Raw genomic sequence first — 17,406 nt, forward strand, 5'->3', positions numbered from 1 at the left:
TCTTATAGCCTAAAAAAACATATATATCTTAATTTTTTTCAACTTTTTTTTTTTTAATTTATAATTTTTTCCAACTTTATTCTGATACACAATTTGAAAAAAAAATTACAAAACTTAAAAAAAAAACAAAGAAAAAACGTTCAACGATACAAATATGATATTTTTGACAAATTTATAAATAATATTAAATACAATAATAGCAATTGAAGTTTTTTATATAAATATGAAAAAAATCATAATATATTCTTATATTTTTTTTGCCAAATTTTGTAAAATATTATTTAATACAATATCGTCAATTTTTCGAGTAAACATTTATGGTACATTTTTAATGGATTTAATTGAAAAAATCGAATTTTATTTTCATCCATTTATATATCAAATTCTTTGATCACTAATTATAATGTTTAGTTATAACTTTGCAACCAAAGTTGTTGGTTTTTATCAAATATATACGTTAATTTATAATATTTTTATTTTTATTTTTTATATAATAATACATAAAAATTGATCGGGATTCGTTAATTATTTATAACAAAGTCATAAAAATATTAAAAAATCCTTTTAAAGTTTAAAATAATTAGTTTATTTAGATTTCAGTTTATTTTAATAGCCCGCAAATGTTAAAAAAAAAAAAGCAGTCTTCTTTTTTCAGACTGCAGACGTTTGGTCCACCTCTTCTACTGCAGAGGTTTACAGATATGGTCCGCATACTGCATACATTTTGCCTCAGAAAAAACAAACAGCACCCTGGTGAGTACATAGGGTTTTCAACCCACAATAATATAATTATTATGTTTAAACATCAAACAATCAACCTAATTACCCATCCTCATTATCTTCTTTACTCTTAAGGATCTACCCTAAGAATCAACTATTCCTCGTTCATTTATTCCTAAGGATCATCCTAAGGAATCGGCACGAAGTCCATCGTTGCCACAGTTTACACAATAGGCACTAAGTCTGCATAGTCACCAAGGATTAGACACCAAGTCTGCATGGTCACCAGGGTTTAGGCATCAAGTCTGCATGATCACCAAGGTTTAGGCATTAAGTCTGCATAATCACCAGGGTTTAGACATCAAGTATGCATGATCGCCAGGGTTTAGGCACTAAGTCTGCATAGTCACTAGGGTTTAGGCATTAAGTCTGCATGATCGCCAAGGTTTAGAGTACACCAGGCGAACGCATCATTCACAACACCTACAAGTTGCGAGTCTATTAGTGTTCCACTGGACTGTATAGAATAGTCTGTGGTTGTCATACCATATTTTTTGGGTGTTACACCCTCCAAGGACTTCTACCAAATGCCATGGGAACCTCCTCATAGTCTTAACATATTGCCACAGAAACCCCGGGGACTTCCATACGAGCATGGGAACCTCCTCATGGTCTTAACATATTGCCATGGTAACCTCCTCATGATCTTAACATATTGCCACAGGGAGGCTACAAGTGAGGTTTAAGGCATTTAAATTGTGACAATCGTCAATCTTGAGCCAAGTCAAGTCATCAAGTCGAGCCGGTCAACTCTATTAAACCTTGTGTATTAGGGTTAGTGTTATGTTCGTATTGTATAATTTGCTATGTTAATGGGAAAACATCACAGAAGAAAAGTTTGTGTTAAAAATTTCCTAAGCCTTCGCACCCCTTCGCATTTATCTCGTTAAAAACTACAATTTCATCATTTGATAACATTCCCCAATTCGCATTCTACCATGAAATACTTCGCATATTCATTCTTACACCCTTCGCATCCCTTCGCATTTATCTCGTTAAAAACTGCAATTTCATCATTTGATAACATTCCCCAATTCGCATTCTACCACGAAATACTTCGCATATTCATTCTTACACCCTTCGCATCCCTTCGCATTTATCTCGTTAAAAACTACAATTTCATCATTTGATAACATTCCCCAATTCGCATTCTACCATGAAATACTTCGCATATTCATTCTTACACCCTTCGCATCCCTTCGCATTTATCTCGTTAAAAACTACAATTTCATCATTTGATAACATTCCCCAATTCGCATTCTACCACGAAATACTTCGCATATTCATTCTTACACCCTTCGCATCCCTTCGCATTTATCTCGTTAAAAACTACAATTTCATCATTTGATAACATTCCCCAATTCGCATTCTACCACGAAATACTTCGCATATTCATTCTTACACCCTTCGCATCCCTTCGCATTTATCTCGTTAAAAACTACAATTTCATCATTTGATAACATTCCCCAATTCGCATTCTACCATGAAATACTTCGCATATTCATTCTTACACCCTTCGCATCCCTTCGCATTTATCTCGTTCGCATTTTAAGCTAATTAATCGAATGCGATTCACAAAATTTTCATTCAGATGCGAACACAGTCTAGTTCTTGAACTCTAAACTTGCGAAATCAAAAATTTATATGTTGAACCCATATGCGAATATTAACCTAATTGACTTCAAATTGACTCATAGATGCGAACACTCGATTGTTTTACTTTCGCAAAATGAGCATCAACAACTCCACAATCGAGTATTAAATTCTTACAAACAACAATTTCATAGTCCTTGACTTCGCGTCTTTCTTCGCGAATCACCCTTCAATCATCAATCCAACTTCGCCTTCAAGCAGTGTTATTGATTCTCAGTCACACGCAACCACCCCACACCCACTCTATGACCAGCCATACCTCCCCACCTTACCCATGTCACTTCAATGTCCCCTTACACTCAAATTACCCTCCCTCCCACGTTTTTGAACTGGAACAAACGACCACACTCCTCATTTTCCCTCATTTCTCTCATTCCACTACGTATCAAACACCACTTTTTCTCTCAAACTCTTCTACACAAATTTTCGAGATCCAAGGCTGATTTCAAGTGTTCTTCCACACTTAGTAAGTAAAAATTCATCCTCCCTATTATTATTTCACTTCATTCTACTCAAATCTTTGGTTGCTTACACAAACTCCCTAACTATGATGTTAGATTCTCGAAAACCTTCAAGGCATCTCCAAGTGTTCTTGAATTAAACACTTCCATTCTTCAACAATCATCTTCTGAAATCACTCGAGGTGAGTTCATACCCCTATATTTTCATGATTTCTCAAGTTTCTAGGGGGTGAATACAAGTTAAAACACTAAGAACATATCAAAACCTCTCTAACAGCCTTCATCAGAAAAGTTCAACTCCATTCACGGACTGTTTTGGACATCTTAAACATTTTTGTTTTCAAAACTGTACAAGGTGCAAATAGATCAAGTTTTTAGCTTTAAAATGGTTACTTGCACATCTCCATGCGATTTTTCTACAATTTATGGTGATTTTTACAAAACTGCCTATCATTTCAAACAACAATCCGGACCAGTCTGCGATTTTGGACTTTTTCAGCCAAGTTAGAGGTCATTATAAATTGTAATAAAAATTATGACCAAACTAGACCCATTTTGTGAACTCTCAGAATTTACGGATCTAGTTTTCGACTTCGTATGATTTTTCTACGATTTTTCCAAAACAGGGCAGAATTGCTAAATTTTGCCAACAGCATGTAAATATCATAACACTTTGTATTATGTTGAGCAAAGTGTATAACTACAAGTTTTAGTATTTGAATGTGTTTCGTTGTTAGTTTATCATTATGAACTGAAAATATATACATTCATATTAAATATTATTCATTCATTTTGGAACACGTAATATTAAACTATAACAAAAATAGTTTGATAAATTCATAACACTAATACTTTTCTATAAGGAATTCATACACATTACGTACATTTTAGATAAACTATAATAGGTATAGTTTATGATACATCACTCAACGCACTCGTACAAAACGGGTACATCCATACAAGAAAGATTTATATTCACACACATTTCACGTAAACTCGTTAACCTATGCTGTGAGACATTCTCTCTCCCCGTACGTCCGAGTGCGGGATATAATTCCTGGTAGTTATAATCAGAATCTCCTTGAGGGAGAACGTGATACTTGTATATAGATCTATATTGGGTTTGACACCCCACACCTCGCTGCTAGCTACAGTAGGACCTGCAGGTCTACGGGTGACAAATGTCATTTCATTTTCGCGACGCCTGAGAAACGTTGTGGCAGGTTCACATAGTCACAGTATGATTATAGCGACTCACTTAGGGGGTTAACAATTCAAGAAGTTTACGGGGTTTCATAAAAACCGAAGTAGGTTTTTGGTTGATAAAAGAAATTTACTTTCCATAACATTTTAAATCTCACAACATTTCTACTAAGAAACGATGTTTTCTCATACGCTCTAGTCTTTGGTTATATGGCTACATTTCCTGGATTTCTAGGGAAATATTGGATTTTCCTGAAACAAACGCGACATTTTCATGTGAAATATCTCCACTAAGTTTAAAAATAAAAGCTTATGAACTCACCAACCTTTGTGTTGACGCTTTTCAAACAACTTGTATTCACAGGAAAACACTAATCAAGTTATCAAGTGCTTTTGAGGATGGGACGTTAAGGCGTCAAACTTTTCACATTTTGACAACATATTGTAATTGATTTTGAAACATGTAATTCATACAAGTGATGTAACTTTTTCAATTATATATATGTTGGTTGTGTTTGCTTAAATTACTATTAAAATTGTGGTTATGATGCTATACATGAAGTCCTCCACCCCCGGACGTTTCCGCCATCCTTGGTTTGGGGGTGTGACAGATTGGTATCAGAGCACGGTTTATAGTGAATTGAGTATGTCAACCACATAAGATATACAAACTATAAACACATTTGGGACTAAAAGTCTCTGATTCTTAAAGTGATTTAAAGAGTTGTACTTTTAGAAAACAAATAATTTATTGTTTTAAAGTATACTTGCATGCATTCTATACTATCATGGTGTCATAACTTAGGAGAACATAAACTGAAAGAGGAGGAGTCGAACATTACTAATACGCCTTAGCATGTGTAATCAGTTCTGGGAAGGATATAGCCTGATCAACTATATCCGTCCAAGAAGTGACTTACGCACATTAAGGAATAGTCGTAATGAGCGACAAATCTGAAAACCTAATAACACTCCATAAAGAACACGCTAAGAACCAAATATAAACATTTAAAAATACTATAGGAGTATTTGTACGTTTCTAAGGCGCCAAATTATTATTTTCCGATACATACTTCTTAACCCCGTTTCTCGTGCAGACGACATGGCAGGATTTCACATACCCGGGGACCCCTATTTTCCCAATCAGGGAAACGCGGGATGGATCGGAGATGAGCCCGAGGAGAATCCCGAAGAGGAACCCGAGGAAGATCCCGAAGAGGAACCCGAGGAAGATCCCGAAGAGGAACCCGAGGAAGATCCCGAAGAGGATCCCGAGGAAGATTCCGAAGAGGATCCCGAGGAGGGGCCCGAGGAGGAAGACAACCATGAAGAAGAGGAAGAAGAGGAAGGTGATGAGGTAGTCATGGTTGGGAACGAAGCGGAGGAACCACCAGAAGTATTCAACCCTCCCTACATCGCGAGGGTACCCGCGCACCGTTTTGGTTACAACGGACCTGAACCCCCTTGGGTAACAACGATCGAAAGATGGAGCCGACAACAACGCCAACGGTCACCATATGGCTATCAACGAGGATACTATGACCTCACTCATGGTGGACCGGCTGATAGGGCTCTCCCCGTCACGATACAACGAATGGCAAGAATGGATGATCGTGGTAGGACAACGGCAGATCAAGTCCGGGAGTTAGGCGCCATTGTACAGTCTACTACGGATCGCACCAGAAACCTGGAACGAGACTCCCATCACCGAGACCAACTCATTCGAGACCTTCTCGCGGCTCGAGCAGAAACAAGAGAGTATCGGGAAAGATACATGGCACTCGAAGAGAGAATGGTTGCAGCCGAACGCAAGTTGGCGGAACTTCAGGGCGCATCGACATCATCGCAGCCTCCGTCAAAGAAGGGTCGCAGTGATTAAAACTCGTTGCTATTCTCCCGTCTTGGTAGTAGAATTTTATGAGTACGCGTTGGTGCTACTCCTTGTATGTAGGTTGACTCTACGACTATGTGATTACGCTATTCAAAGGGCTTTTGTAATGCCAAAAAAAAAAAAAAAAAAAAAAAAAAAAAAAAAAAAAAAAAAACTACCTTTTGTAACGATATAATGCAGACCCCTATGAGGTCAAACTTTTCTCTCTAAACGTTATGTACTAAAAGTTATCAATGAAATTTGGCATGTGTTTTGTTTATTGAATGTTTGGCACTATACATCATAACAGGATCACACAAACAGTTTGCGAATAATTAAGTTATGATAAAATACAAGAGTGATGAAACCAGTAACACTCGACTCGTTATCACTATTGAAATCTTACCGACTGGTCATTTTTTTTCTTTATGTCAGAACCATGCCACCAAGGAAAAGACCAAGGCCTTCCAACAACCCAGTGCCGCCTCCACCACCACCTCCGCAGTTTGATCCTGCAATGTTCCAGGCTGCAGTGACGGCAGCCGTGGCGGCAGCAATGTCGCAAATGGGAACCCATGGTTCCGGCGGATCTGGATCCGGAGCTACCAATTCCGTTCATGGGGACAGCACGGGGCGTACGAGGGAGTGCACTTACAAAGATTTCATGAATGGCAAACCCGATCCTTTCAATGGAAGCGGGGGCGTCATCACACTGGTGCAATGGTTCGAAAGGACCGAGGCAGTTTTTGAAGTCTGCGCTTGTCCCGAAGCGAGCAAGGTCAAGTATGCGGCATTCACTTTCACTGGAAGAGCACTTACTTGGTGGAATGGCCGAGTTAAGTCACTTACTCCTGCAGTAGCTAACGCAATCAGCTGGGAGGATTTGAAAGCTCTAATGTTAAAGGAATACTGCCCGAGGGGCGAAATACAAAAACTTGAAGAAGAACTTTGGAACCTCAGGATGACAGGCACTGATCTTGAAACTTATACCGCCCGCTTCAACGACCTAGCACTCCTCTGTCCAACAATGGTCACTCCAGAAGAGAAGAAGGTGGAACGATATCTCTGGGGCCTATCATCCCAGATTCAAGATAGTGTCTTGGCCTCGAAACCCACTACCTTTGAGAGTGCCAAGGAATTGGCCCAACAACTTATAGATCACAGGGCTAGCCGTGGTACCGTGATAACCACCGACCTAACAAAAGGAGGGAACAACAAGAGGAAGTTCTGGGGTAATAAAGGGAAACAACCAACTCAGGGCCCAACCAAAAAGCAACCGATTGTTGCTGTTCGCGCCGCCACTACTGCTGTCGCTCCAGCGCCACCGAAACAATATGCAGGAACTCTTCCCAAGTGCAACAAGTGTAACTACCACCATAACGGTGCTTGTCGAGAGTTTCACTGCAATAACTGTAACAAAAAGGGGCACACTGCCCGATTCTGTAGAGCGACTACCCAACCCGCCACACAAGTCGCTACGACCGCCAACACTGGAGCAAGCCAAGCCTGCTATGGGTGCGGTGAAACAGGACACTTCAGGAGGAACTGCCCCAAGGCACGAGCCCCTAATGCTGGGGGTGTAGGGAGAGTCCTAACTTTAGGGCAGGGTGAAGCAGTCAAGGATCCCTCCGTGGTTACTGGTACGTTCCTCCTCAATAACTCTTATGCATGCGTACTTTTCGATAGTGGGGCAGAAAGGAGTTTCATAAGTCACCAATTCAAACATATACTTAAACAAAATTCTCAACCACTAGAAGATTCTTACACCGTAGAAATGGCAAATGGAAAGGTTGAGCGCGCTAATGATATTTACATAGGGTGTACTCTCACTCTAGACAACCATTTATTCAAAATTGACCTTATGCCGGTCACCATAAAAAGCTTCGATATAATCATTGGTATGGATTGGTTGAGCCTTCATCGTGCCGACATTCTATGTTACGAAAGGGCCGTCCGCCTCAATCTGCCGAATGGCAACATTCTCACCGTTTATGGCAATAAACCTAGTGCGAACCTACAAATCATCTCTTGTGTTAAAACCCAAAAGTACCTCCGAAAGCAATACCATGTTTTCTTAGCCCACATCGTAGACAAGAAGCAGGAGGTGAAGAACATCAAAGAAATCCCAGAAGTATGCAACTTCCCTGATGTTTTCCCAGACGATCTGCCTGGTGTACCACTCGCAAGACAAGTCGAATTTCGGATCGACTTAATCCCAGGAGCTACCCCCGTCGCCAGGGCTCCCTATCGCTTAGCACCGGCAGAAATGCAAGAACTATCCAGCCAATTGAATGAACTTTTGAGCAAAGGATTCATCAGGCCAAGCTACTCACCTTGGGGAGCACCAGTCCTATTTGTAAAGAAGAAGGATGGGTCTTTTCGCATGTGCATAGACTACCGAGAACTAAACAAACTCACTATCAAGAACCGTTATCCCCTACCCCGAATCGATGACCTCTTCGACCAGCTCCAAGGAGCCAGCTACTTTTCAAAAATCGACCTGAGGTCGGGCTATCATCAACTGCGAGTTCAAGAAGAGGATATCCCCAAGACGGCATTCAGAACTCGCTATGGGCACTATGAGTTTGTAGTGATGCCCTTCGGATTAACTAACGCACCCGCAGTATTCATGGATTTGATGAATCGAGTGTGTCGACCCTTCTTGGATAAATTCGTCATCGTATTCATCGACGATATCTTGGTCTATTCGAGGAGCGAAGAAGAGCACAGACATCACCTACGACTAGTTCTGGAGGTTTTAAGGACTGAGAAGCTTTACGCTAAATTCTCAAAGTGTGAATTTTGGCTCCGAGAAGTAGGATTCCTTGGCCACGTGGTAAGCAAAGAAGGAATACATGTGGACCCCTCGAAAATCAAAGCAATCGAAGATTGGTCAACACCTACAACGCCGACAGAAATCCGACAGTTTTTAGGGCTCGCAGGCTACTATCGAAGGTTCATACAAAACTTCTCCAAAATCGCTAAGCCTCTCACCATCTTGACTCAGAAAGGAGTGGTGTTCGAATGGGAAGATAAACAAGAAGCCGCCTTCCAGACACTAAAGCAAGCCCTATGCAGTGCACCAGTCTTGTCTCTTCCAGAAGGAACTGATGATTTTGTAGTGTATTGCGATGCTTCAAGTCAAGGCCTCGGCTGTGTGCTCATGCAAAGGGGAAAAGTCATCGCTTATGCATCAAGGCAACTGAAGACACACGAAGTTAATTACACAACCCACGACCTCGAATTGGGAGCTGTGGTGTTCGCCCTGAAGATTTGGAGGCACTACCTCTACGGCACCAAGTGCACCATCTTCACTGATCACAAAAGTCTTCAACACATTCTCAATCAGAAAGAACTAAACATGCGCCAAAGAAGATGGGTGGAATTACTGAATGACTACGAATGTGAAATTCGCTACCACCCGGGCAAGGCTAATGTAGTAGCCGACGCCTTAAGCAGGAAAGAATACTCGGGTCGCCGAGTAAAATCCCTAACCATGACCATCCACTCCCAACTGGCCACCCAGATCAAGGACGCCCAATTAGAAGCCCTGAAACCAGAAAACGTGGCAAGTGAAGCACTAAGGGGGATGGATAAAAACTTGGAAGTCAAAGGAGATGGAGCTCGTTATCTCATGAATCGAATCTGGACACCGAAGTTCGGTGGGTACCGAGACGTTGTAATGGACGAGGCCCACAAGACTCGATACTCCATTCATCCGGGGTCAGATAAGATGTATCTAGACCTCAAAGGGTTATACTGGTGGCCAAACATGAAGGCTGAAATTGCTACTTATGTGGGCAAGTGCCTCACCTGCGCCAAGGTCAAGGTGGAATACCAGAAGCCATCAGGACTACTTCAACAACCGGATATACCCGAGTGGAAGTGGGAGCGAATAACCATGGACTTCGTAACCAAACTGCCCAAGACATCAGGTGGGATGGATACCATATGGGTGGTTGTGGACAGATTGACCAAGTCCGCGCACTTCCTGCCAATAAAGGAAACAGACAAGATGGAAAAGTTGACCAGGACGTACATTAAGGAGATCGTGCGACTACACGGTGTACCAACATCCATTATCTCGGATCGAGATAGTAGATTCACCTCGCGTTTCTGGCAGTCCCTACAAAAGTCTCTGGGAACCAGGTTAGACATGAGTACGGCCTACCATCCACAAACGGACGGACAAAGCGAGAGAACCATTCAGACGTTGGAAGACATGCTGAGAGCCTGTGTGATAGATTTTGGTAAGGCATGGGATACTCATCTACCGCTTATCGAATTCTCTTATAATAACAGTTATCACACTAGCATTGGAGTCGCTCCATTCGAAGCTCTCTACGGCCGCAAGTGTAGATCACCACTGTGTTGGGCCGAAGTTGGAGATACTCAGCTAGCCAGAGGGCAAGTCCCTGATAGCACCCTTACGGGGCCGGAAATCATAAGGGAAACCACAGAAAAGATCGTTCAAATTCGGGAAAGACTAAAAGCGTCTCGTGATCGACAAAAGAGTTACGCGGATAAACGACGCAAACCTTTAGAATTCCAGGTCGGAGACCGGGTACTACTAAAAGTTTCCCCCTGGAAAGGGGTGATACGTTTCGGTAAACGGGGGAAACTAAACCCAAGGTACGTTGGTCCGTTCGAAATCCTTGCTAGGATTGGTCCTGTGGCATACAAACTCCGACTACCGCAAGAACTTAGTAATGTGCACCCTATCTTCCACGTGTCCAACTTAAAGAAGTGTCTGTCTGACGAGACACTCGTAATACCACTCGAAGAAATCGAAGTTAATGAGAATCTCCACTTCGTGGAGGAACCCGTCGAGATCATGGATCGAGAGATCAAGAGAACAAAACAAAGTCGCATTCCCATAGTGAAGGTTCGTTGGAACGCGAAACGAGGGCCTGAGTTTACCTGGGAACGTGAAGATCAAATGAAACAAAAGTATCCACATCTTTTCCCAAACCCTTGAAGTCCCAGTCGAATTTAAATTTCGGGACGAAATTCCCTCTAACGGGGGGAAGATGTGACAATCGTCAATCTTGAGCCAAGTCAAGTCATCAAGTCGAGCCGGTCAACTCTATTAAACCTTGTGTATTAGGGTTAGTGTTATGTTCGTATTGTATAATTTGCTATGTTAATGGGAAAACATCACAGAAGAAAAGTTTGTGTTAAAAATTTCCTAAGCCTTCGCACCCCTTCGCATTTATCTCGTTAAAAACTACAATTTCATCATTTGATAACATTCCCCAATTCGCATTCTACCATGAAATACTTCGCATATTCATTCTTACACCCTTCGCATCCCTTCGCATTTATCTCGTTAAAAACTGCAATTTCATCATTTGATAACATTCCCCAATTCGCATTCTACCACGAAATACTTCGCATATTCATTCTTACACCCTTCGCATCCCTTCGCATTTATCTCGTTAAAAACTACAATTTCATCATTTGATAACATTCCCCAATTCGCATTCTACCATGAAATACTTCGCATATTCATTCTTACACCCTTCGCATCCCTTCGCATTTATCTCGTTAAAAACTACAATTTCATCATTTGATAACATTCCCCAATTCGCATTCTACCACGAAATACTTCGCATATTCATTCTTACACCCTTCGCATCCCTTCGCATTTATCTCGTTAAAAACTACAATTTCATCATTTGATAACATTCCCCAATTCGCATTCTACCACGAAATACTTCGCATATTCATTCTTACACCCTTCGCATCCCTTCGCATTTATCTCGTTAAAAACTACAATTTCATCATTTGATAACATTCCCCAATTCGCATTCTACCATGAAATACTTCGCATATTCATTCTTACACCCTTCGCATCCCTTCGCATTTATCTCGTTCGCATTTTAAGCTAATTAATCGAATGCGATTCACAAAATTTTCATTCAGATGCGAACACAGTCTAGTTCTTGAACTCTAAACTTGCGAAATCAAAAATTTATATGTTGAACCCATATGCGAATATTAACCTAATTGACTTCAAATTGACTCATAGATGCGAACACTCGATTGTTTTACTTTCGCAAAATGAGCATCAACAACTCCACAATCGAGTATTAAATTCTTACAAACAACAATTTCATAGTCCTTGACTTCGCGTCTTTCTTCGCGAATCACCCTTCAATCATCAATCCAACTTCGCCTTCAAGCAGTGTTATTGATTCTCAGTCACACGCAACCACCCCACACCCACTCTATGACCAGCCATACCTCCCCACCTTACCCATGTCACTTCAATGTCCCCTTACACTCAAATTACCCTCCCTCCCACGTTTTTGAACTGGAACAAACGACCACACTCCTCATTTTCCCTCATTTCTCTCATTCCACTACGTATCAAACACCACTTTTTCTCTCAAACTCTTCTACACAAATTTTCGAGATCCAAGGCTGATTTCAAGTGTTCTTCCACACTTAGTAAGTAAAAATTCATCCTCCCTATTATTATTTCACTTCATTCTACTCAAATCTTTGGTTGCTTACACAAACTCCCTAACTATGATGTTAGATTCTCGAAAACCTTCAAGGCATCTCCAAGTGTTCTTGAATTAAACACTTCCATTCTTCAACAATCATCTTCTGAAATCACTCGAGGTGAGTTCATACCCCTATATTTTCATGATTTCTCAAGTTTCTAGGGGGTGAATACAAGTTAAAACACTAAGAACATATCAAAACCTCTCTAACAGCCTTCATCAGAAAAGTTCAACTCCATTCACGGACTGTTTTGGACATCTTAAACATTTTTGTTTTCAAAACTGTACAAGGTGCAAATAGATCAAGTTTTTAGCTTTAAAATGGTTACTTGCACATCTCCATGCGATTTTTCTACAATTTATGGTGATTTTTACAAAACTGCCTATCATTTCAAACAACAATCCGGACCAGTCTGCGATTTTGGACTTTTTCAGCCAAGTTAGAGGTCATTATAAATTGTAATAAAAATTATGACCAAACTAGACCCATTTTGTGAACTCTCAGAATTTACGGATCTAGTTTTCGACTTCGTATGATTTTTCTACGATTTTTCCAAAACAGGGCAGAATTGCTAAATTTTGCCAACAGCATGTAAATATCATAACACTTTGTATTATGTTGAGCAAAGTGTATAACTACAAGTTTTAGTATTTGAATGTGTTTCGTTGTTAGTTTATCATTATGAACTGAAAATATATACATTCATATTAAATATTATTCATTCATTTTGGAACACGTAATATTAAACTATAACAAAAATAGTTTGATAAATTCATAACACTAATACTTTTCTATAAGGAATTCATACACATTACGTACATTTTAGATAAACTATAATAGGTATAGTTTATGATACATCACTCAACGCACTCGTACAAAACGGGTACATCCATACAAGAAAGATTTATATTCACACACATTTCACGTAAACTCGTTAACCTATGCTGTGAGACATTCTCTCTCCCCGTACGTCCGAGTGCGGGATATAATTCCTGGTAGTTATAATCAGAATCTCCTTGAGGGAGAACGTGATACTTGTATATAGATCTATATTGGGTTTGACACCCCACACCTCGCTGCTAGCTACAGTAGGACCTGCAGGTCTACGGGTGACAAATGTCATTTCATTTTCGCGACGCCTGAGAAACGTTGTGGCAGGTTCACATAGTCACAGTATGATTATAGCGACTCACTTAGGGGGTTAACAATTCAAGAAGTTTACGGGGTTTCATAAAAACCGAAGTAGGTTTTTGGTTGATAAAAGAAATTTACTTTCCATAACATTTTAAATCTCACAACATTTCTACTAAGAAACGATGTTTTCTCATACGCTCTAGTCTTTGGTTATATGGCTACATTTCCTGGATTTCTAGGGAAATATTGGATTTTCCTGAAACAAACGCGACATTTTCATGTGAAATATCTCCACTAAGTTTAAAAATAAAAGCTTATGAACTCACCAACCTTTGTGTTGACGCTTTTCAAACAACTTGTATTCACAGGAAAACACTAATCAAGTTATCAAGTGCTTTTGAGGATGGGACGTTAAGGCGTCAAACTTTTCACATTTTGACAACATATTGTAATTGATTTTGAAACATGTAATTCATACAAGTGATGTAACTTTTTCAATTATATATATGTTGGTTGTGTTTGCTTAAATTACTATTAAAATTGTGGTTATGATGCTATACATGAAGTCCTCCACCCCCGGACGTTTCCGCCATCCTTGGTTTGGGGGTGTGACATAAATAGGGTACAAACCCCTGAAAACTAGGGTTTTCCTTTACAGTGCCTACTCGTCGAGTTGGGGCCTTCCAACTCGTCGAGTAGATCCGAAGCCCCGCGTCCTCATAAATGATATATACTCGACGAGTTGGAGCTCCCCATCTTGTCGAGTTCCAATCCCAAATCCTAAAAAATCTGAAATTAATACGATATCTGAGACGAGCATTACACATGGCCATGCTAAAAATACATGGTCATAAGGCAAGCACCTAAGTAGTTAATAAAACAAGGGAGGTCACTACTTTTGAAATGATAAGGTTTTTGGAGCTTTCTCTTGCGATTTTTGGGAGATTTTTGAGAAGACCAAATAATTGCAAACACATTTGATTACATTTTGTAAGCATTAAACATTTTCAATTCCATCTTTCTTTTTTATTGATTTGTTATTAGCCACGTGCGGCTAAGAAACCCTGATTTTTAGTTATTGTTCAAAACATGTTGATTACTTGACTTGAAATATATTATTTGATGTTTGATTTGTGAATATATTATAGTGATTATGTTTTTATTTATAATATGACCATTGAGTTTGATTTGTGTTTGATTGGCTACTTTCATGAATTGAATTATTGTGTAGTTAATTATCTTTTAGGACATCCAATCGTTCTATTAAGTTAACAATTGACAACAAACAATAAGTTTTCTTGTTGTAAAAGATATATCACATGTTTTCACACTTCCGAGCATGTGAGAAGAAATAAATATTGTTGGGAAGTCCGTACAAACTTAATGCAATTTTTCAATAAAATCTAAGAGTGTGTTTAGGTTGAATTAGTAAACCTAGGTCTAGTCAAAGAGCATGTTTTGGTTAGATAATCTGGCAAGCGATAAGTATTAGAACGTATTAATATATTTAAGTACCAACTTAGAATAACAATCATGAATTACATCAAGTCATAATCAGGTTGAACAACAACATTGAGAAATATAGCTTACATTGTTAGGAAAGGTCTAGTAAATTATATGACGTGATTACAAATTATTGTACTTACGATAGATAAAACCAATGAAACGAAATAGGTTTTTGATTGAAGATTAAAAAGTAAGAAATATGTAGATTAGTGTATCTGATCGTACCTAAATACTAATGCGAGTATAAGGTGGATACCAATAAAATTTCCTAAAAATAGAGGACATGATAAATGGTTGTAAAACGTTGTATAGCGGAGAGACATTTTCGCCCTTTTATGGGGTCAAATGTTAAGTTATAAGTTTAGCATGTAGTATAAGAGGATACATCATTGATAATGATGTGAACGTCGGTAAGGACTCAAACAAATGTATGAAAACGATAAGGGTCGAAGGAGGATCCAGAATTATAAGGGAAGATTCGTACAACAAAATTGTGTTATTGAGTGAAAATTTAGGGGGTGTTTGGATAGGAAAAAAAGAGGTGCTTATTGCTTATTCCCACAATAAGCTAATTTAAGTGTTTGGATAAAATCCAGCTTATTAGGCTAAATAAACTAATTTTAATAAGCATCCCTCTCCATGCTTATTGCTTATTGCTTATTCCCACCACAAATAAACTATAAGCAATAAGCTAAAAATCTAATCCAAACACCCCTTTAAAGGGAATTTTTTTTATCGGACAGAAGTCACATAACAAGCGTCAAGCGGGAAACATTTTTGTTGTTTTCTCAAATAAAAAAACTAAAAAAAGAAAAAGAAAAGCTAAGCTAATTTTTTTTTGAAAAAATTGAATTTTGGTTAGGACTAAGCCAAGACTTCAAATAGGACGACGACACCTAAGCTGATAGTCTCAATCTAACCGTCAGATTGTCTTCTAATCGAACGGCACCAGCTTACGATCCATGTAGTAGAATCCTATTGGCCCATATCAAACTCTCCAAACCACTATATATACAAACTGCGACCATTCTTTCGCACAACCAAAATTCTCACAGCTCGAGATCTTTTTCGTCATCTCTCTTTTCGTTCGTGTTTCCGATAACTTTCTCCGGCGAATCTCTAAACAGCAATGGCCGGTCGAGGTAAAACAATTGGATCCGCAGCGGCAGCAAAGAAGGCCACCTCAAGAAGTAGCAAGGCCGGCCTCCAATTTCCCGTCGGTCGTATCGCTAGATTTCTCAAAGCTGGAAAGTACGCCGAGCGTGTTGGTGCCGGTGCTCCGGTATACCTTGCCGCCGTTCTAGAATACCTCGCGGCTGAGGTGATTTCCTTGATCTATTAACGACTAAATATATTGATTATTCATATGTTTTGAATCTTTAGGGTTTCGTATTACTTTTTGGGGGAATTTCTCACTGTGAAATTGATGCTTTGCAGGTGCTTGAGTTGGCTGGTAATGCAGCGAGGGACAACAAGAAAACGAGAATTGTACCGAGACACATCCAATTGGCTGTGAGGAACGATGAAGAATTAAGCAAGCTTCTTGGTGACGTTACTATTGCAAACGGTGGTGTTATGCCTAATATTCACAACCTTCTTCTTCCTAAGAAAACCGCTGGTTCTTCGAAGGCTTCTGTTGACGATGAATAGAGTGGTATCTATCAAGGTGGAAGGAAGCGGTTCAGCCTTTAATCTTTCATCTTTCGCGCACCAAAGAAAGTGTTTTGATTAGGCATTGTGTTCATACATCTCAATCTAGTGAAAATTTCTTAGCTTTTCTACTTTAATGTTGTTCCAATTAGATCATATACTATTTCTCTACGTGGTTTTTGAGATTTGGTGTTCTTGATAAGTCGATCACGATTTGCTGTTTGGGTTATACCATTTCAACGGTGCATTCTCCCTTGAAGGGTTTGGTTTATGATCTTTGATTGGATGCAAATTTGATAGTGTTTTTGAACAAATAAATTAGGGCATTTTTAGGCTATATGCACCAAATGGGATGCACTCCAGGTCATATACGATTGATATGCAATTGGCGTAACAACTCAAGAACGAGTTCTTGATCAAGAAAGTTTTGTAAATATAAAAGACATAGTTGTGCCATGTTATTGGGATTTTGTTGAAATCAAACCCCAAATGTAAGTATTGTAGATTTTGATCATGAAAGATGAAGGGTAACAACGGAGTTGATCAAAATCCAGAATTCCAGTTTCGGTATGGTTAGCTGGGAGAGGTATTAAGACTCATAATAAGCGGTGTTCGTTATGGTTTAAAAATCCAGAA

At 39.4% G+C, this 17,406-nt stretch overlaps 1 protein-coding gene across 1 annotated transcript; it reads left to right on the plus strand.

Moving 5' to 3' along the window:
• Positions 1–16,150: 16,150 nt before the first annotated feature.
• Positions 16,151–17,041, plus strand: LOC145006507 (histone H2A.6-like). The gene is made up of 2 exons (XM_078965593.1): positions 16,151–16,441; positions 16,558–17,041. Exons 1-2 carry the CDS (start codon positions 16,250–16,252, stop codon positions 16,768–16,770), a joined length of 405 nt encoding a protein of 134 aa, XP_078821719.1. The 5' UTR covers positions 16,151–16,249; the 3' UTR covers positions 16,771–17,041.
• The last annotated feature ends 365 nt before the right edge of the window (positions 17,042–17,406 follow it).

Source organism: Lactuca saligna, chromosome 7 (assembly GCF_052625555.1).
Source record: "Lactuca saligna cultivar CGN05327 chromosome 7, ASM5262555v1, whole genome shotgun sequence".
Taxonomy (NCBI): Eukaryota; Viridiplantae; Streptophyta; class Magnoliopsida; order Asterales; family Asteraceae; genus Lactuca; species Lactuca saligna.